Below are 15,818 nucleotides of genomic sequence, written 5' to 3' on the forward strand. Positions count from 1 at the left end.
CCAGGTAGCAAACCTCAGCTTGTTAAAGGAACCAGTAAGTGGGATCCTCAGGCATGCTGGCCTAAAGGGCAATGGAACCTTGAAGAGCTGGTCGAGCACAAAGGGCAACCCCTTCCAAGTAAGAAAAGAGTCCTTGACATGCAAGATAGCAAGCACAGCAGGAAGCCATCTTGAGTGAACCAGGAACTCCTGACTGAGCTAAAGTACAAAACCCAAAGCATACAAAGAGCAGTACCAGATTAATAAAGACAAATAAAGAAGCACTGCCAGGATACTAAGAAGCAGAATTAGGAATGTCAAGGCTAGGGTGGGTTTGAAAGAGGACAAGAGGAGCTCTTACTGGTCTATATGCAGAAAAAATAGAAAGAAAAAGTAAATTGGTCTGATCCTAATAAATCAACCTATTGAAAATTTGTCCATTGTTTTTCAAATTATCTTCTTTGCATCAGTCTTCAGGAGGGTTTCTCTGGCCCTCAGCTGGCTTCACCTAGTAGCAAATTGGAATGAGTTAGGAATTTCTTCAGTGACTTGGACAAATACAAGTCCATAGGAGCAGATGGGCCACATCCAAAGGTGCCACAATGCTGGCTAGTGCCAACTCAAGGCTACTTCTTAATAACTTATAAAATTCCTGAGGAATTGCAGGCTGGCCAGCTTACCCTCAGTCTCCAGGATATGACTGAGCAAGTCCTCACAGAAGCTAATTCCTAGGCACAGAAAGAGTTAGAGAGTGATTTGAAACAGTCAGCACAAGTCATCTAGAAGGAAATCACACCAAATTAACCTGGCCACTTTCCTATGAGGATGAAAAGAGAGCAGAGGATGTCACTTCATTTGATCTTACCAAGGCTCCAAAAATATCTTTTCAGCCAAATCTGGGGAATTATGGAGATGTTAAAGAGTAAATGGCTGGACTGCCAGGCTCAAGGGTGATTCAAAACTTAACCAACAGCCATCTCTATATGTAACCCCTAAGCCATCCCCAGGGGTTGATACTAGGCTAAGTACTTCCAACATCATCAACAACCTGAACAGTGAGTGAGAACACACCCCCATCACGTTTGTGGAAGTCATGACACAAGGGGAAAGCCATCAATACACTAAAAAGCAGGGATGCCACTTAGAAGGACCTCAACAAGTTGGAGGAATTAGGTTGACAACAAACTTGGAAGTTCCACAAAGGCAGAGTCTCACACCTAGGCCAGAAGAGCCCCAGGTCATGAACAGTGTGGGCTGAGGATCAGTGGGGCAGATAGCACTGCTGCAGGACAGGTTCTGGGGTGGCTCCAGCAGACAAGTTGAACATGAGTCAGTAAAACATTCTCACAGCAGGGAAGGCTCACCATATATTGGTCTTCATTAGCAAAGCACGATCAACAAGTCAGGTCAAGTAAATTTTCCCTTTTATTACTACTTGTAAAGCCAAATCTGAACCACTGTACCCAGTTTCAGGCTACTATAAAAGAAATGCTGACAAACTGGAGATTCTACCAGTGGAGGCCAGAGCTGAAAGGCTGAAGCCGAAAAGACTTCAACAATTCAGCCAATACTTCCAGCTCTCCAAGGTAAACAATGATAGGGTTCTTAGAGGGAAAAGAGTACTGGGGGGGCAGCAATAAAGTTAAGCTTCCACCCTTGAGTGTAAAAGGAATAAGACTCAGTGAGTGTTTTGTGATGCAAGGTGTGTACAGGGCACCAGGGGAGGACTGATCTATTAAACATTCATTTAAACAGCTACTTCTGATTGGAACTCCCTAATTACTGAGTGAGAGTTCTATGCCTGTCTCCAAACCAGGGCCTGCTGACAGACTGCATGGTGAAAGGGGAAGAGGAAAGAAGCCACACACATTTTGCCTGTACAAAGCAGTGATTTTTCAATAAAGTGATGGCATCTTCACATTTCAAAATGCATTTGCTTCCGCTGGTGATCACTCCACAGAGGAAAGGACAAAGAGATAGTCAGAATAACTGAACAGGTGTTTCCTGAGGCACCATGGCACAGACAGGCCCCTCAGCATCAGCAAAGACCTTGTCTTGCAACTCTGACTTTTATTCTGGCTTCCAGTCTTAATTCACGGTTTAATTTTAATAGGTGTTATACATTTTTTGATTAAAACAAAAACAACAACTCACCGTTTTATTACGAAGTCTAATTATGTCTGAAACAGAGCCAGCCCCACAATATTCCATAACAATCCATAGATCTGTGTTCTTAAAGTAGCTGCCATAGTACTTGACAACATAGGGACTAGATGGAAAAAAAATAATTTATAAGTAGATTAATTATTAGTAAGAAAAAAAATTAATCACAAGTGCTGTTAAAAAAAAAAATATCTGACTTTGACACACGCTGACACAGCTAAAGAGCAAGAGTAACCAAATCCATTTTACAATTGCAATTAACTTAACCAGTGCTCTGGTAGAATAAAGTCTGACTGCTTAATAAAATTCTGAAGGCATTACTCTATATACATACAAAACCCAAAAGCTTTCAGTGATCTTTAAATATGGAATAGGTTACTCAGAATTCACAAGGCCCAAGACATTTACAGGAAATATTAATTTTGGGCTTGCCAGTGCAAGCAAAGTGAAGCACACAAGGACAATTCAAAGCAGAAACAAGTACTTGCTCTTTCAACAGTTGCAGTTATCCTATCATAGCTCAGGTTGGAAGGGACCTCAGAGCTCACCTCCTCCAACCTCCCCACCATGGGGAGGGACACCTCTCAACCAGACTCAGCTGCTCAAGGCCTCATCCAGCCTGGCCTTGAACAAAGGAGGCAGCCACAACCTCCCTGGGCAGTCTATTCCAGAGTTTCACCACCTTCAGACTGAAAAAATTCCTTAGTTCCAGTCTAATCCTGCTGTCCCTCACCTTCAAACCATTCCCCCTTGTCCTGTCTCTAGACACCCTCATGAAAAGTCCCTCTGCAGCCTTCTGGTAGGATCCCTTCAGCTGTTGGAAGGCAGCTCTAAGGTCCTCCTGGAGCCTTCTCTTCTCCAGGCTGAACACCCCCAGCTCCCTCAGCCTATCCTCAGAGCAGAGCTGCTCCAGCCCTTGGATCATCTCTGTGGTCTCCTCTGGACTCTCTCCAGCAGTTCTGTGTCCTTCTCATGCTGGGGATACCAGAACTGGAGGCAGTATTGGAGGTGGGGTCTCAGCAGAGCAGAGTCAAAGGGCAGAATCCCTTCTCTTACCCTGCTGGCCACACTCCTCTTGGAGAAGCTCCACAAAATGGTAAACTGTCAAACAGACTGCCTTCATTTTCCACATAAAAGTCTGCAGCAGCATATTTCAGCTGTATGCACAAGCACAAATCCATTTCCACAGAGCCTCTCAGAAAGGCAGCAGAAATGTCATACCCACCTGTCACATTGCTGCATTATAGAGATTTCCTTAATTATTTCTTGAAGATCTGATTCCACAGGGACCTGTTTAATTGCCACAACTTGACCAGATTCTTTGTGTATTGCTTTAAAGACACTACCATAAGACCTACAAATAAAAGATAAATTGATTTTTTTTAACAAGATAATCTGCTGCTCATTTCCATTACACAGAAACTTCCAAAAGTCACAAAAGCTGTGTTTGTACAGAAGTTTTAGAGGTTTTTCAGGCTGAGAAAACATCAGTTCCATCAGAACCTGAAGAAAGACATGCCTCAAAATGTAGAGTATCTAACTCCAGCACAGGTGCAAGCACCTTTGCTACTTTAATAAACAAGGGACATCAAAAATATGTAAGCATCATATCACAGAATGGGTTTTGATTGGAAGGGACCTTAAAAATCATCTAGTTCCAACCCCCTGCCATGGGCAGGGACACCTTCCACTAGATCAGGGTGCTCGAAGCACCATCCAACCTGGCCTTGTACAGTTCCAGGGACGCGTGTTCCCTTTAGGTACCAGGAGGACACTACAAGGTCTCCCAAAGCCTTCTCTTCTCCAGGCTGATCAACTCCAATTCTCTTAGCCTGTCCTCACAGCAGAGATGTTCCAGTGCCCTGATCATCAATGAGGCACTCCTCTGGCCCTGCTTGAGCAGGTTGATGTCCTTCTTATTCTGAGGGCCCCAGGGCTGAATGCATACTCTAGGTGACGTATTACAAGAGGGAAAGAGAGGGAGAGAATCACCTCCCTTGACCTGCTGGCCATGCTTCTCTTGATGCAGCCCAAGATACAATTGGCTTTCTGGGCTAATAAGTGCACATTGCCAACTCATATTCCATTTTTCACACACCAACACCCCCTTCTCTGCAGGGCTGTTCTCAATCCACTCATCACCCAGCATGTATTTGTGCTTGGGACTGTCCCAACCCATGTGCAGAAGCTTGTGCTTGTTCTTGCTAAACTTCATGAGGTTTGCACAGGCCCACCCCTCAAGCCTGTCAAGGTCCCTCTGGATGGCATCCCTTCCCACACCACACAGCTTGGTGTCATCAGCAATCTTGCTGAGGGTGCCTCAATCCCACTGTCCACATCGCTGACAAAGAGGTTAAAGAGGTTAAGTCCCAATAGCAACCCCTGAGGAACACCACTCGTCACTTGTCTCCACTGGGACATCGAGCTGTTAATCACAACTCTTGAGTGCAACCATCCAGCCAATTCCTTGTCTACCAAGTGGTCCATCCATAGAATTCATGTCTCTCCAGTTGAGAGACAAGGATGTCGTGTGGGACAGTGTCAATGCTTTGTGCAAGTCCAGGTAGATGACAGCAGCTGCTTTTCCCTTACCTGCCAAAAGTGCCACTCCATCATAGAATGCCACCAGATTCATGAGGCACACTCTGGAATTCCACCATGCCTTTGGGGAAGCATGGAAGCCTACTGAGGTATTTGCTTTATTATTAACACTTGTCTAGAGAAACATTGCTTAGGACATTGGAAGTCGCTGCCTCTAACTGAATATTCCAATACATGTTATAGCTTCCCTCTGATCCCATCCCTGTGGAATTATCTGCACTTACCCTTCACCAAGTTTCTCCAGAACATCAAAAACTTCTTCAGGCTGCTTAGTTAAACTGTCTTCACTCAGCTTCTTCAGTTTGCTGAAAGAAAGACAAAAGCTATTTGGTTCTTTGGGGGGACAAAAAGACACAAAAGCAGCAGTCAGAATGGGATTTTTTTTTTTAATTCAAATTAAAATAAAATACCTAATTAAAATGCAGTAATACAAATGTTAATCAACCATCAATTATGATGGAGAAAGTTATGACAATTTTTGTCATTACCACTATCTCACTCATGTTTGCTTAATTCAAAGCAGCATGAGACCAATTCACTATCCAAATTACTTCCCTTGCTAAAGCAGAAACAGCCAAAGGATACAGTGAGGCTCACGCTCACCTCTCATCAAAAAGCAGGCAGCACAAAAGCAACGTGCTCATTACTGCCTAGAGTACATCATGCTGTTACCCAGGAAAGCAGGAACCAATCCTTCACTCGTGTGACAGATCTACTCATTGAACTACACCACTCATAAATCAGCAAGTTACATCAAGCTAAAAGTAGAACCCAGAATCAAGATGAGTCTGGGAGCACATGGCAGCACTTCACCTACAGAGGTGGTAGCAGAAAACCAAACTTCCAGGAGCTGAGTACTCTAAGAGTTGTTGGGCCAGTTCCTTTGCATCTTTGTGAAGGTACATAAGGACAGGGGCAACAAAATCTCTGATTACACACTGCTTCTCCCAGCATCCTCAATCTACTCTTACCACAATCATTTCTCCTTTTCAAGCAATCCAAGCCTTTCCTCATTCTCCAGCATTCCCATCCATCCAGACCCCCCAGACTCCTGGGAGGTTGTCAGAACACAGCTTGGCTACAGACTCACAACAGAGCTGACACTGAACATGGCACAGCAAAGTAGAAGTGCACACACATTGTGATGAGGCTGGGTGGCTGCAACCTGTAAATCCTTCAGCCTAGAAGTTACAGGGAATTGTGCTGCAAGACTGAAATAACAACTCTGTATGATAGCCAAGAGTACTACTGAAGTAAAAGATGAGCTGAAGAATAGCTGGTGCTATAATGATAGCTACAGACAATGTATTCCATATGCAGGAGGAGGAAGAAGGGAAAGAAACTGTGAAGCACATTATGGAAAATACGGTATCTTGTGACACTTTCCTCGAAATGAAGCCAAAATAGGGGAAGGGAGGAGGGCACAGAGAGCAAAGACTCTCAAACCTAGTATTGGAAGAACAGTGATGAAAAGAGACTTCCTCACATTAAGAGACTCCGTTCTGTGATGAACAGAACTAATAAAAAATAAAGTTAAATGGCTGATGAAGGAATTCCTGAGTCAGAAGAGACTTGTTACTGCCAACCATCAAAGTAAGGACAATAAATTTCAAGTAACTGCACAAAAGCACAGGTTGTATGGATTGGCATTAGACAAGGAAAGCAAGAGCTGGGGAAGGGTCTACACATTTATATCAAAGGTCTATTTCACAGATAAAGCAATTACATTAATATAAAACACACCTACAATCAGCAAGGAAAGGTACACAAACTGCTATAAACGGCATGCAGTTTGCTACAGCAAACAGGGAACAAGCTGGAAAGCACAGGCATTTATGGGAGAATAAAAATCTCCACAGCAAAGAAAAGGCACAACATGAACACAAAGAAAAATACCAGAAAACTCATGAGAGCTGCAAAAGCAGCCTACAAATCAAACACAGGAACACACAGCTCTGATTTGGGTTTTACTGTTTTGGGTTTTTTTTTACCTCTTTCTGCTTCTTAAGAGACAAGAAAGCAGAAAGATGGAACTTAAATCTTGCAGGGAAGCACATAGTTCATTACTAAACAATTGTTGAGGCAAAGAATCACAGAATTGTCAGGGTTGGAAGGGACCTCAAGGATCATCCAGTTCCAACTCCCCTGCCGTGGGCAGGGACACCTCACACTAGAGCAGGTTGCTCTCAGCCACATCCATCCTGGCCTTAAAAACCTCCAGGGATGAGGCTTCTACCACCTCCCTGGGCAACCTGTTCCAGTGTCTCACCACCCTCATTGTGAAAAACTTCTTCCTAACATCCAATCTGAATCTACTCATTTCTACTTTTGTTCCATTCCCCCTCATCCTATCATTAGCTGACACCCTAATAAGTCCCTCCCCAGCTTTCTTGTAGACCCACTTAAGATACTTAAGAAAAAGAAGATGAGGGAGGGGGAAGAGGGGTTTTGTAGGTAGGTATTAAAGAAACAATTCATTTTGCTTGTTTCAAATTCTTTTTTCCCCTCTTATCAAGTTATCTGCAGTCTTAAAGGCACCGTTCACAGAATAGGTTACTGTAAACATTCTTTGCCTGCCACCAACACAAGGCATGCACAGTATGCTTAGGAGACCAGCAGAGCCTCAAAAGCAGAAGGTATGACCATTAGCTGAATCTTTCACTTCATCAAAGAGCTACATAACAGAAGGGATGCCCAAGTGAAGAGTGGAGGGACTTGACTTTTTACTAACTGCAGGAGAATGGTTACACTCACTAACCTCAGCCACAGATGTTTGAGAATACTTGCACCTGCTCAGAAGAGCAATACCTTCTAAAATGACAAGGAAAAAAAAAAAAATCAACATTACATTTTTAAAAATCCATACCAAAAGGGTTCCAGCAGGGTTGAGGACAAGGCATTGGAAATGCTTGACCAACAGGCACCATGGAAGCCTAGGGCTTACAGCTCTTTGCCAGGAAAACATGGTATGACCTTTCCAAGTCACTACTACATCCAAAGCAGGCATCAAAACAATTCAGCCCACAGAAAATAATCTGTACTCCTTCCGGACTTGCAGGAGAAAGGGATGGTCTAGTAGATTAGCTGAGAATGGGGAACAATCAGAAAACTGTAACAGGGGATATATATGCACATTTATGGGAAACTTAGTTCAAATCTCACAAAAACCTGAGTTAATTCTTTCATGTAAAATTCAGTTCAAATCTTCCCTCCCATGAAAGAAACAAATCCATCAAGTTCTCACTGCATTCAAATTTCTAGAAACAAGCTTCAAAAAACCCACAAAAAATATAAAAAAATAGTGCCAAGGAATTTAGGAGTTCTCTCATCAGCTTTCCAGTTCTTCCTGACTGAATCTGAAGATTTAAACAATTCCTTACTTTCAGTTAGGCCAGACACACACCTCCATCTAGGTAACAAAGTTAGAGCAAATCCTAGATCTTTAAAAAAAAATTAATAATAATTTAAAAAAAAATCTTATGCTAACTTTATTTTCAATCCTTTGATATCCCAAGCTTTGCACTGGCAACATGGATTATTCCTCATACATTCATATTTCTCCTGACAAATCCCCTGCTGGTGCCTGCCCTACTTCCTTTATTTGAGACATGTAGCACTGTCAGCCTGAAACTACACTGTAGGCCTGGCCCTCCTTGCCCCACTGCATCACAACTACAAACCAGCTCTTGGTCAGAGTTTTCAGCAGTAGATACTGTTCCACTGCCTGCTGAAAACACTCTAAATAACAACTACTAATCAATATTTGACCAAAGCTTTCATGCAGAACATCCTGATATTGATGAATTATTAGAGCAAAGAGTGGAGTTCAAAACTGTGTTCTTCTTCAGGTCCTGCGGAAAGCTATTTTAAAAGTATTTAATGTAAAGCAGAAATATTTTAAAATAGAATTAAAAATTCGGTTTATTATCTTCTACTACTGACTTAATATTGTAGAGTCCCTAGATTTTTCATTTAACTAACAGGAAGCCAGACAGTCTTAGACAGGAGGTCTTAGACAGTAAGTACCTATGTAAAATGCCTAAATACATTCTGTATGCCACACAGCTACATTCTACGTAACGCATAGCTACAGCCAAGAAAGAATTGTTCCAAGTTAAGTAAGATTGCATTTAATATTATTAAATACGACTAAAGCAAAATTATCCTGTGCACCGAGCTGACGGTGTTGCATTTAAAACGAAAGCCCATGGTTTCACCTCATTACACATGCACACAAGAAGTCAAATGACAAATGCTCCCCCTCCTTTCCCCCCAACCTAATTAACATGACCAGATAACCTGTATAATGTGCATACTGTGGGAACACTTGATTTCTGCCTCTTCCCACTCCCTGATTTGTAATTGCAACTATGCAACCCCTACCCCCGCAAGCATCCCTCCACCAGCAGGACACAAGGGCACTTTCTAATGCGGAAGGATAACAACTTCTGTCGGGTGCTTCCAGAAACCTTAACTAAAATGCAGAGACTTCCCCGACCACAAAATCTGCTCGGCGATGAAGCTTTCATTTCACATTAAAACGTTCCTCCTGTAACTCAGCCAGCCCCGAGGGGCTTGCCTGCACCTGGCCGGTTACCCACGACGATTATTTCGGAGATGTCCCCCCTACGGAAGACTTTCCGCAACAAAACCCCTCCGGCCGCCAGGCAAGTCTCAGCTCCCGTCGTCGTCCCACCGCCTCCCTCACAGCCCCCAAGATCGGAGCCTCCCGAGGTCGGAGTAGGGTCGGGGTCGGGGAGAGGGCGGGCTCCCCCCCCCGGGCCCAAGGCCTCATCCTGGCCGTGCCGCCGCGAGCGCTTCCGGGAGGGGAAGGGGCCGCCAGGGAGGGTCGTTACCTCTTGGGCGCTGTCTGCTCCATGCCGCTGCTGGCCCCCCCGGCCCCAGGGTCCAAAGCGGGGGGCTTCCAGCCGACTCCCTAGGCACCACCGGCCGGTAGCCACTAAACTCCTCACAACTTTCGTGCTAGCTCGCTGGCCCTTTAAGCGGAGCTCGCGCCCTCCCTCGGCCGCTGCCGTTCCCGGCCTCTCTCAGGCAGCCGCCACTACCGCTACCACCCCGCCTGCCGCCCGGGGCCCGCCTCTGCGCCACTCACTGGTCACCACCCGCGCCATCGCAAGCGTTGATTGGGCGGCGCGGAAGTCGCTCAGAGCGGCAGGAGGCACGAGGTTCTACCCGCTCCCCACGGGAAGAGCGGGAGGTGCCGCGCCGTCGGGGCAGAGGCGCTGCTCTCCCGGGATGCTCGGCGCGGCCGCGGCCCGCAGGGCACGCCGGGAGGTGTAGTCCTGCCGACGAACTGCCCCTGCCCGTTCCTGCAGGAGCGGCGCCCGGGGCGGCATGGCCGGGCGAGGCCAGCCGGGAGGCGAAGAAACAGTGACGCGGGGCCCCGAGGCCGGGGCTCACAGCTGTCCCTCTCCTACGCGCTCACCTCAGCCCCCGACTTTTGGAGCTAAGCCTTCGGGCAGGAGAAGGCCTGGGGCAGAGCCGTGGCCCGAGGCGGCGGCTGAGAACCGCTCTTCTCCAGCTGCCTCCCCCAGGCCTTGTCGCCGGAGGGCAACGCTGCCGGGCGGCCTGCGCCTTTCATCCGCCTGTCTGCGCCCTCCAAGGGACAGTCGCGCCTGGTGCTAAGCTGCATCCAGCCCTTCCGTGAAGAGCTAAACCTTCACGGACAACTGGCTGCAGAGCATGGTAGAGAAGTCCGAAGTTAGGCAGGACAGGGAGGATGGCTCAGGTGACAGTACAGCTTTGAGGTGTAAAACGCTGGCACTTGGCACTTTTTGATGCAAAAACATTTAAGGTACCCTGTAATGCCATAGAAAGCTGTCATGTAAACTACTCACACAGCAGATTTTAGGCTGCTGAGTACCATATGACCATTATCTGCAAATCCTACACCAGACAACTTCTGAATTTCTGCCGTAGAAGTTCAAGATACTGGCAAAGCATCCAAGTAGATCCAGCCACATCAATATGAGAAAGGCTTAAATGTTAAAGCCAGTTTCTGTATCCTTCCCTGAAAGTATGTTTATTTGCCTAATAGAATTTCAGCAAGATCCATACCATCTGCTGAGGTGCCCGAGTTCCACTTTAATTTTAGATGTACAACAGCAGTTCCCCCTAAGAAAAATCCACACCTAATTTCATCTCTTTGATATGCATTAACAAGGGAGTTTTGAATGACTGAAGTCCTGCTGCTGTACCCATCCTCAGTCCTTGGCTGAGTCACTCCAACCCAGTTGACTCACTGTGGTCTGGCTAAATGCACAATGGCAATATTGAATGAACCCATAAAACACACCACCATATAACCTTTTATGTTTCTTTGTTTTTCTGAGTCATGGAAAAACTGCAATAGAACATCTTCCTTTGCACAATAGATTAATGCAGAGCTCTTCCAACTATCATCCCACAAGCCAGAGTAGCTCACTAGCCGTACTGCCAGATGTGTTCATACCATAGACAACTGTTTGTAGGAGATGCCAAAAAAAACTACCCAGGAGAAGCAGCCAGCAGATGCCTCAGATGCAGCGTGGTATGAGTGCATGAGAAAGTGGTGGGGAAGAACCCCACAAGAATTCCTGTCTCCCAGTTCTAGGACAAGTGAGGCCAGGCAGGTAGAAAATGCCATGTGACTGGTGTCCAGCTTCACAATACCCACCAACAGGGTATTTGGCTATACCCACTGACCACTTATTACTTGTATTTCAGCAGTTTCACCTAATGAAAGGAAGCCTGGCATCCCTATTTGGCTGTGATACTCCTGGAATGCAAAGGCTGTCCCCACATCCTTTAAGGCAATATTTTGCTGGGTTATTTCAGACGAGACAGTTTTTTTCCAGCTCCGTTTCTTAAGCCAAAGCTGCGACAAATTACACGTTCAAGCAAGGAAAAGGATTCTTAGAAAAACTACAGGTACTATATTACAGTTTGAACAGCAAGACAAAGAAAGGGATCCAACAAGTATTCCCTCTCCCCCTTAAGACATATATTTGTCTCTCTGGAAAACTAACCTGCTACTCTTCCCTTCTGCTTTTCACAACAGTTGACGAGGACAAATCCAAACCAGACTTGTCCAAGAAGAGCAGATTTTGATATTCACTCTCCTCATACAAAATTATTTAATACCATGGTCCCCACTCCCAGAAAATACCCTGAACTACCTGATAATTGAGGAAGAAGAGGGCAGGAGTGTCCTCCATCTATGCCACTGAAGAAAGAAAATTGTGGAAACACCCAAGATGCCCCCAAACAGAAAAAGTTACATAATCTGGCTTTTTAACATAGTCAAGCAGACAGTGCCAAAGAACATGGACTAATTCCATCCCCTTCTCACAGAAGTTTCAGTTGTGCTTAATGCAACTGCCAGAATGCTTTCTAAGTACACTTGTGCTGAAAATAAAATACCAACAAGAAGATAATATTTTTCAAGATGACTTTATTCATCTCTTATAATCTAAAATAGAACTTTTAGCCAATGATCTGGTATAAATAACACCATCTCACCTTTCCCCTGCAACATCACCTTTCCCTGCAATTGGGGAACCATGCTGTGAAGTATTACCCTGCTTTGGTATTCCCTACAATACTGTACCTAGCCACCAGCAAAGAAGGAACTTTGAAAGGGAAAACACTTCCTCTGTTCTACTACCTCATTTAGGCTTTCTATCAAGGGAAGTCTAGGTGTTCTGGAGGCATGAATATATTACGAGATTGCTTGTGTCTAGACAACATGGAGATGAGGGAACTGCAGACAATCTGCATGAATATTCCCATGATTTCTTCCAACAGTGGAACTGTACAACACTGCTAAGAAAGCAGGTGAGTAAGAAATAGTTTAATGTAGCCTGGTCTTAAAAATTTAGAAGAAAACTAACCAAATTACTCTCTTTCTTCAAAAATATTTCGTCAACTTCACCATTTACCAGCATTCATTAAGATTCCCTTCTCTGCAGAACTGGCAACGACATCAAGTATAATTCCTTAGACAAAAGTATGAGTGAAGACCATACTTAGTTTTTGAGTACTAGAATATTATAATGTAGGTTTGTAAACAGGTAAAATAATTGATGGTATAATTACTTATACTGCAATGGGATCAGGAATCATGATGGCATGGACAAGTATTAGGTGCTGTATAACCACAAACTAAGACAGTCCCCAAGCCCCTAAATATAAGAATCAAAAAGTTGCAAGATGTCAATCTTGCCTCAGTTGCACATAATTCATAATAAACCTGGGAAGGATAAAAATTGATTGAGAAACTCACATCTGAGTTTCTATCAGGTAGTACTAATGGTAAGATTTAAATTCCAAATACATACTTCAAAGTCATTCCTAAATGTCATGCAAATAAATTGTGTGTGTTCTAGCAGGGACCTTATCTAGTTCCTCTGGTAGCAAATAAAAGCAGCATTTCCTTCCAAAGAGATTTGATCAGGCTCATTGGAACAAGATGCAGTGCGACTAATAGGGGCTACAAGAACACAGCAGGATTATCAGCATACCTTTTCCAACAGGTATCTCACAAACACCTTGCACTCTTCAAATAAAATACTCCCTAGTCCTTCATCATCTTCCATGGTGCTTTACACAGCCTAACTCTTTCCCCTCTATGCTTTCTACCCTTTAACCATGGTAGCACGCAGTTCTTTCATAGGGTCCTCAGAGCTTTCTCCCTCAGTGTCCTCTTCGTTCTGTAATAGCTCCGTTCCCTGCCTTGTCCCAAACCCCTCAATGTCCTTGTGCCTGCATAGACCCCCAGGCATGCCCCCAGCTCTGTACTCCTTAAGACCCCTCTGCATCATTGATATCTCACTGTGTCTTGGCCCACCCTGTCATTACCCCGTGGAATCTCAAGTATCTTAGATCTGCACCACATCCTGCTGTTTGGCATGCAGAAGGCGTTTAGCTCACAGAAGGCTGCAGGTCAGTCAACAGCATGGTCTCAAACCTAGCACGTGAGGAGAGAGTTTGCCTTACTTTTTTCTTGCCCAGGGATGGTGGACAGCCTGTGTAAACAAGGCATTACCTCCTCTACCCATCACCTATGAGTTCTGAAAAAAAGAGAGCAACTTAGTATAGTTACAGACCTCTAGCTTTTTGTCAGACATGATTGTGTGTTCTAGCCAGCTAAAGCACGAATGACTGTGAAGGGGAGAAAGGTAAGGAAGCACAAGGACAGAATTAATTCAGGCCCCTGATTTCCTTGGAAACCAATTCAAAAATTCAGTAGACAAATAGTCAACAACAACATGTTTGCATGTCTCTCCTTGTGATTGCCTGATAGCAATCTGGTATGCTGAAAGTTAAAGAAAAGGCCTTGAATGAAATACCAGCTTGTTTATACAGAAGATAAGAAAAACTGACTTCTGCCTGCATTTTTTCCTACCTATCATGTCTAATGTGAAGTAACCTTGAAGGCTTATCTAAGAATTTGTTATATACTTTCCTAACCCTGTCAGTCATGAAATAGTTATAAATAAAATATCAAAGCAGCATATTCTCAAGTTTGCACTAAAATTTAGATTTTTTTTTAGGTGAGTTTTTGATCAAATTTAGGAATAAAGAACAACTGGGGCTTTATTTCTTTTCCTGAACTAATCACAACTTAGTGGTGAGTTAGTGTCATGCAAAAGGAAATTGACTATTTGCTGGTCCTGTGAGAGAAAGATGTGGAAAATCAATCATCAGGAAATACAGGTACAGAACCTGCCATTGATATCCTCTGTCAAAATCACCCTGATTCACAAAATCCCCACTTCACATTACAAAGAGCAGCAAAAACCTGCAATAGTGAAATATTAGCAGTACTGCTGCAGTTCCTCTCACCACCCAGGATACATCATTTTGGCATCCCAAATATTATTACATTTGTTGATTAGGGTAGGATTTTTCTGTTGACTAACCCTTTAGCTCACACTCTTAGTAACAGGCTAAATATAGACTTACCATTTGCTATTTTTCCTATTATAGCACACCATGGTAAAAATAAACCATGGATACAGAGTTGCTATTTACAGTTAAGCACAGAAGATATTCCAGTCTGTGCTACAGCTGCATTGATTATGCTCATGGGGATCTACAGATTGCCATCAATTTGACAAAGAGAGAAAAAACCCAACCAACCTCATTTTGGTTTGTAAAACAATTACTGTTGTTGTGGTAATACTGAGGGTTACACTGGACTCCCTTCTACACAGAAATCTGCTCTGTCTTTCTGGGGGACCATCTGTTCTCCAGTCTGCAAAGGGGTGTGCTCACACCCCGGAGAACAAGTAAGTAACACTTAACTAGCAAGGCTTAGTTCCTGCCTTAGGAGTGAAAACTGCTATCAATAACAACTCAAAAATGATTCAGTCGTTACTGGGTTAGGCCAGTACTACAGGAAACAAACTTCAGCTTTTGAGAGGCTACAAGACCCATTTTTCAGATTTGAAGAAGGGAAGTTTCCTTGCCCTGTGGGCCTTTCACAGAAGTGCTTGAAAAGAAGTATAAAAAGTGGGAAACACAAGTACAGAATAGCAAAAGACAAATATAGAGAGCCCAAGACAACTGGAAAGCACGTTGTGAATGCTGAGCACTACAAAAGCAATGCCATGAAATGCTTGCAGCTTATTTGGTTATGGAGCTGCTTTTTGTTTGATTGTTTGTTTGTTCCCTTTCTGGTTACTCTTTTTTCTTTTAAAATATTTTTTCTCTCTTTTTTTTTTTTGGTTTTGTTTTATTTTGTTGTTGTTGTTAAAACCCTTCCTATTTATTTCTGAAGCACATCTGCAGCTTACTTCATAGATATTACAAAGCGAGTGTTTTGTGTGTGGAAGAATCAGTCATCCTAGATGCTTTCGCATCCAGAAACCACAAAATTTCAGTTTCCTATTTTCCAACATTTCCCAATCAAAACATGCCAGAAGATCATAATTCAATTCCAAATAAGCTACTCGTATAACATGTACAGTCACACTTGGAGGGTGGGGGGGGGGAGACTTAAATACAATTCTGGTCTTAAAACTGCACAAAAAAGGTTCAGTGGCATAACAGCCATTTCATGACTGACCGTA

At 43.9% G+C, this 15,818-nt stretch overlaps 1 protein-coding gene across 2 annotated transcripts in view; it reads right to left on the minus strand.

The window, feature by feature from the left end:
• The window catches only part of STK3 (serine/threonine kinase 3), an 89,804-nt gene extending 80,182 nt beyond the window's left edge, over nt 1–9,622 (minus strand). For both annotated transcript variants that reach the window (XM_054385352.1, XM_054385351.1), the window contains exons 1-4: nt 9,600–9,622; nt 4,968–5,048; nt 3,368–3,496; nt 2,134–2,248 (exon numbers count right to left, since the gene is read on the minus strand). In XM_054385352.1, coding sequence (XP_054241327.1) covers nt 2,134–2,248; nt 3,368–3,496; nt 4,968–5,048; nt 9,600–9,622 — 348 coding nt within the window. The remainder of the gene's footprint in view (nt 1–2,133; nt 2,249–3,367; nt 3,497–4,967; nt 5,049–9,599) is intronic.
• Between the last annotated feature and the right edge of the window lie 6,196 nt (nt 9,623–15,818).

Source organism: Indicator indicator, chromosome 12 (genome assembly GCF_027791375.1).
Source record: "Indicator indicator isolate 239-I01 chromosome 12, UM_Iind_1.1, whole genome shotgun sequence".
NCBI classification, from domain to species: domain Eukaryota; kingdom Metazoa; phylum Chordata; class Aves; order Piciformes; family Indicatoridae; genus Indicator; species Indicator indicator.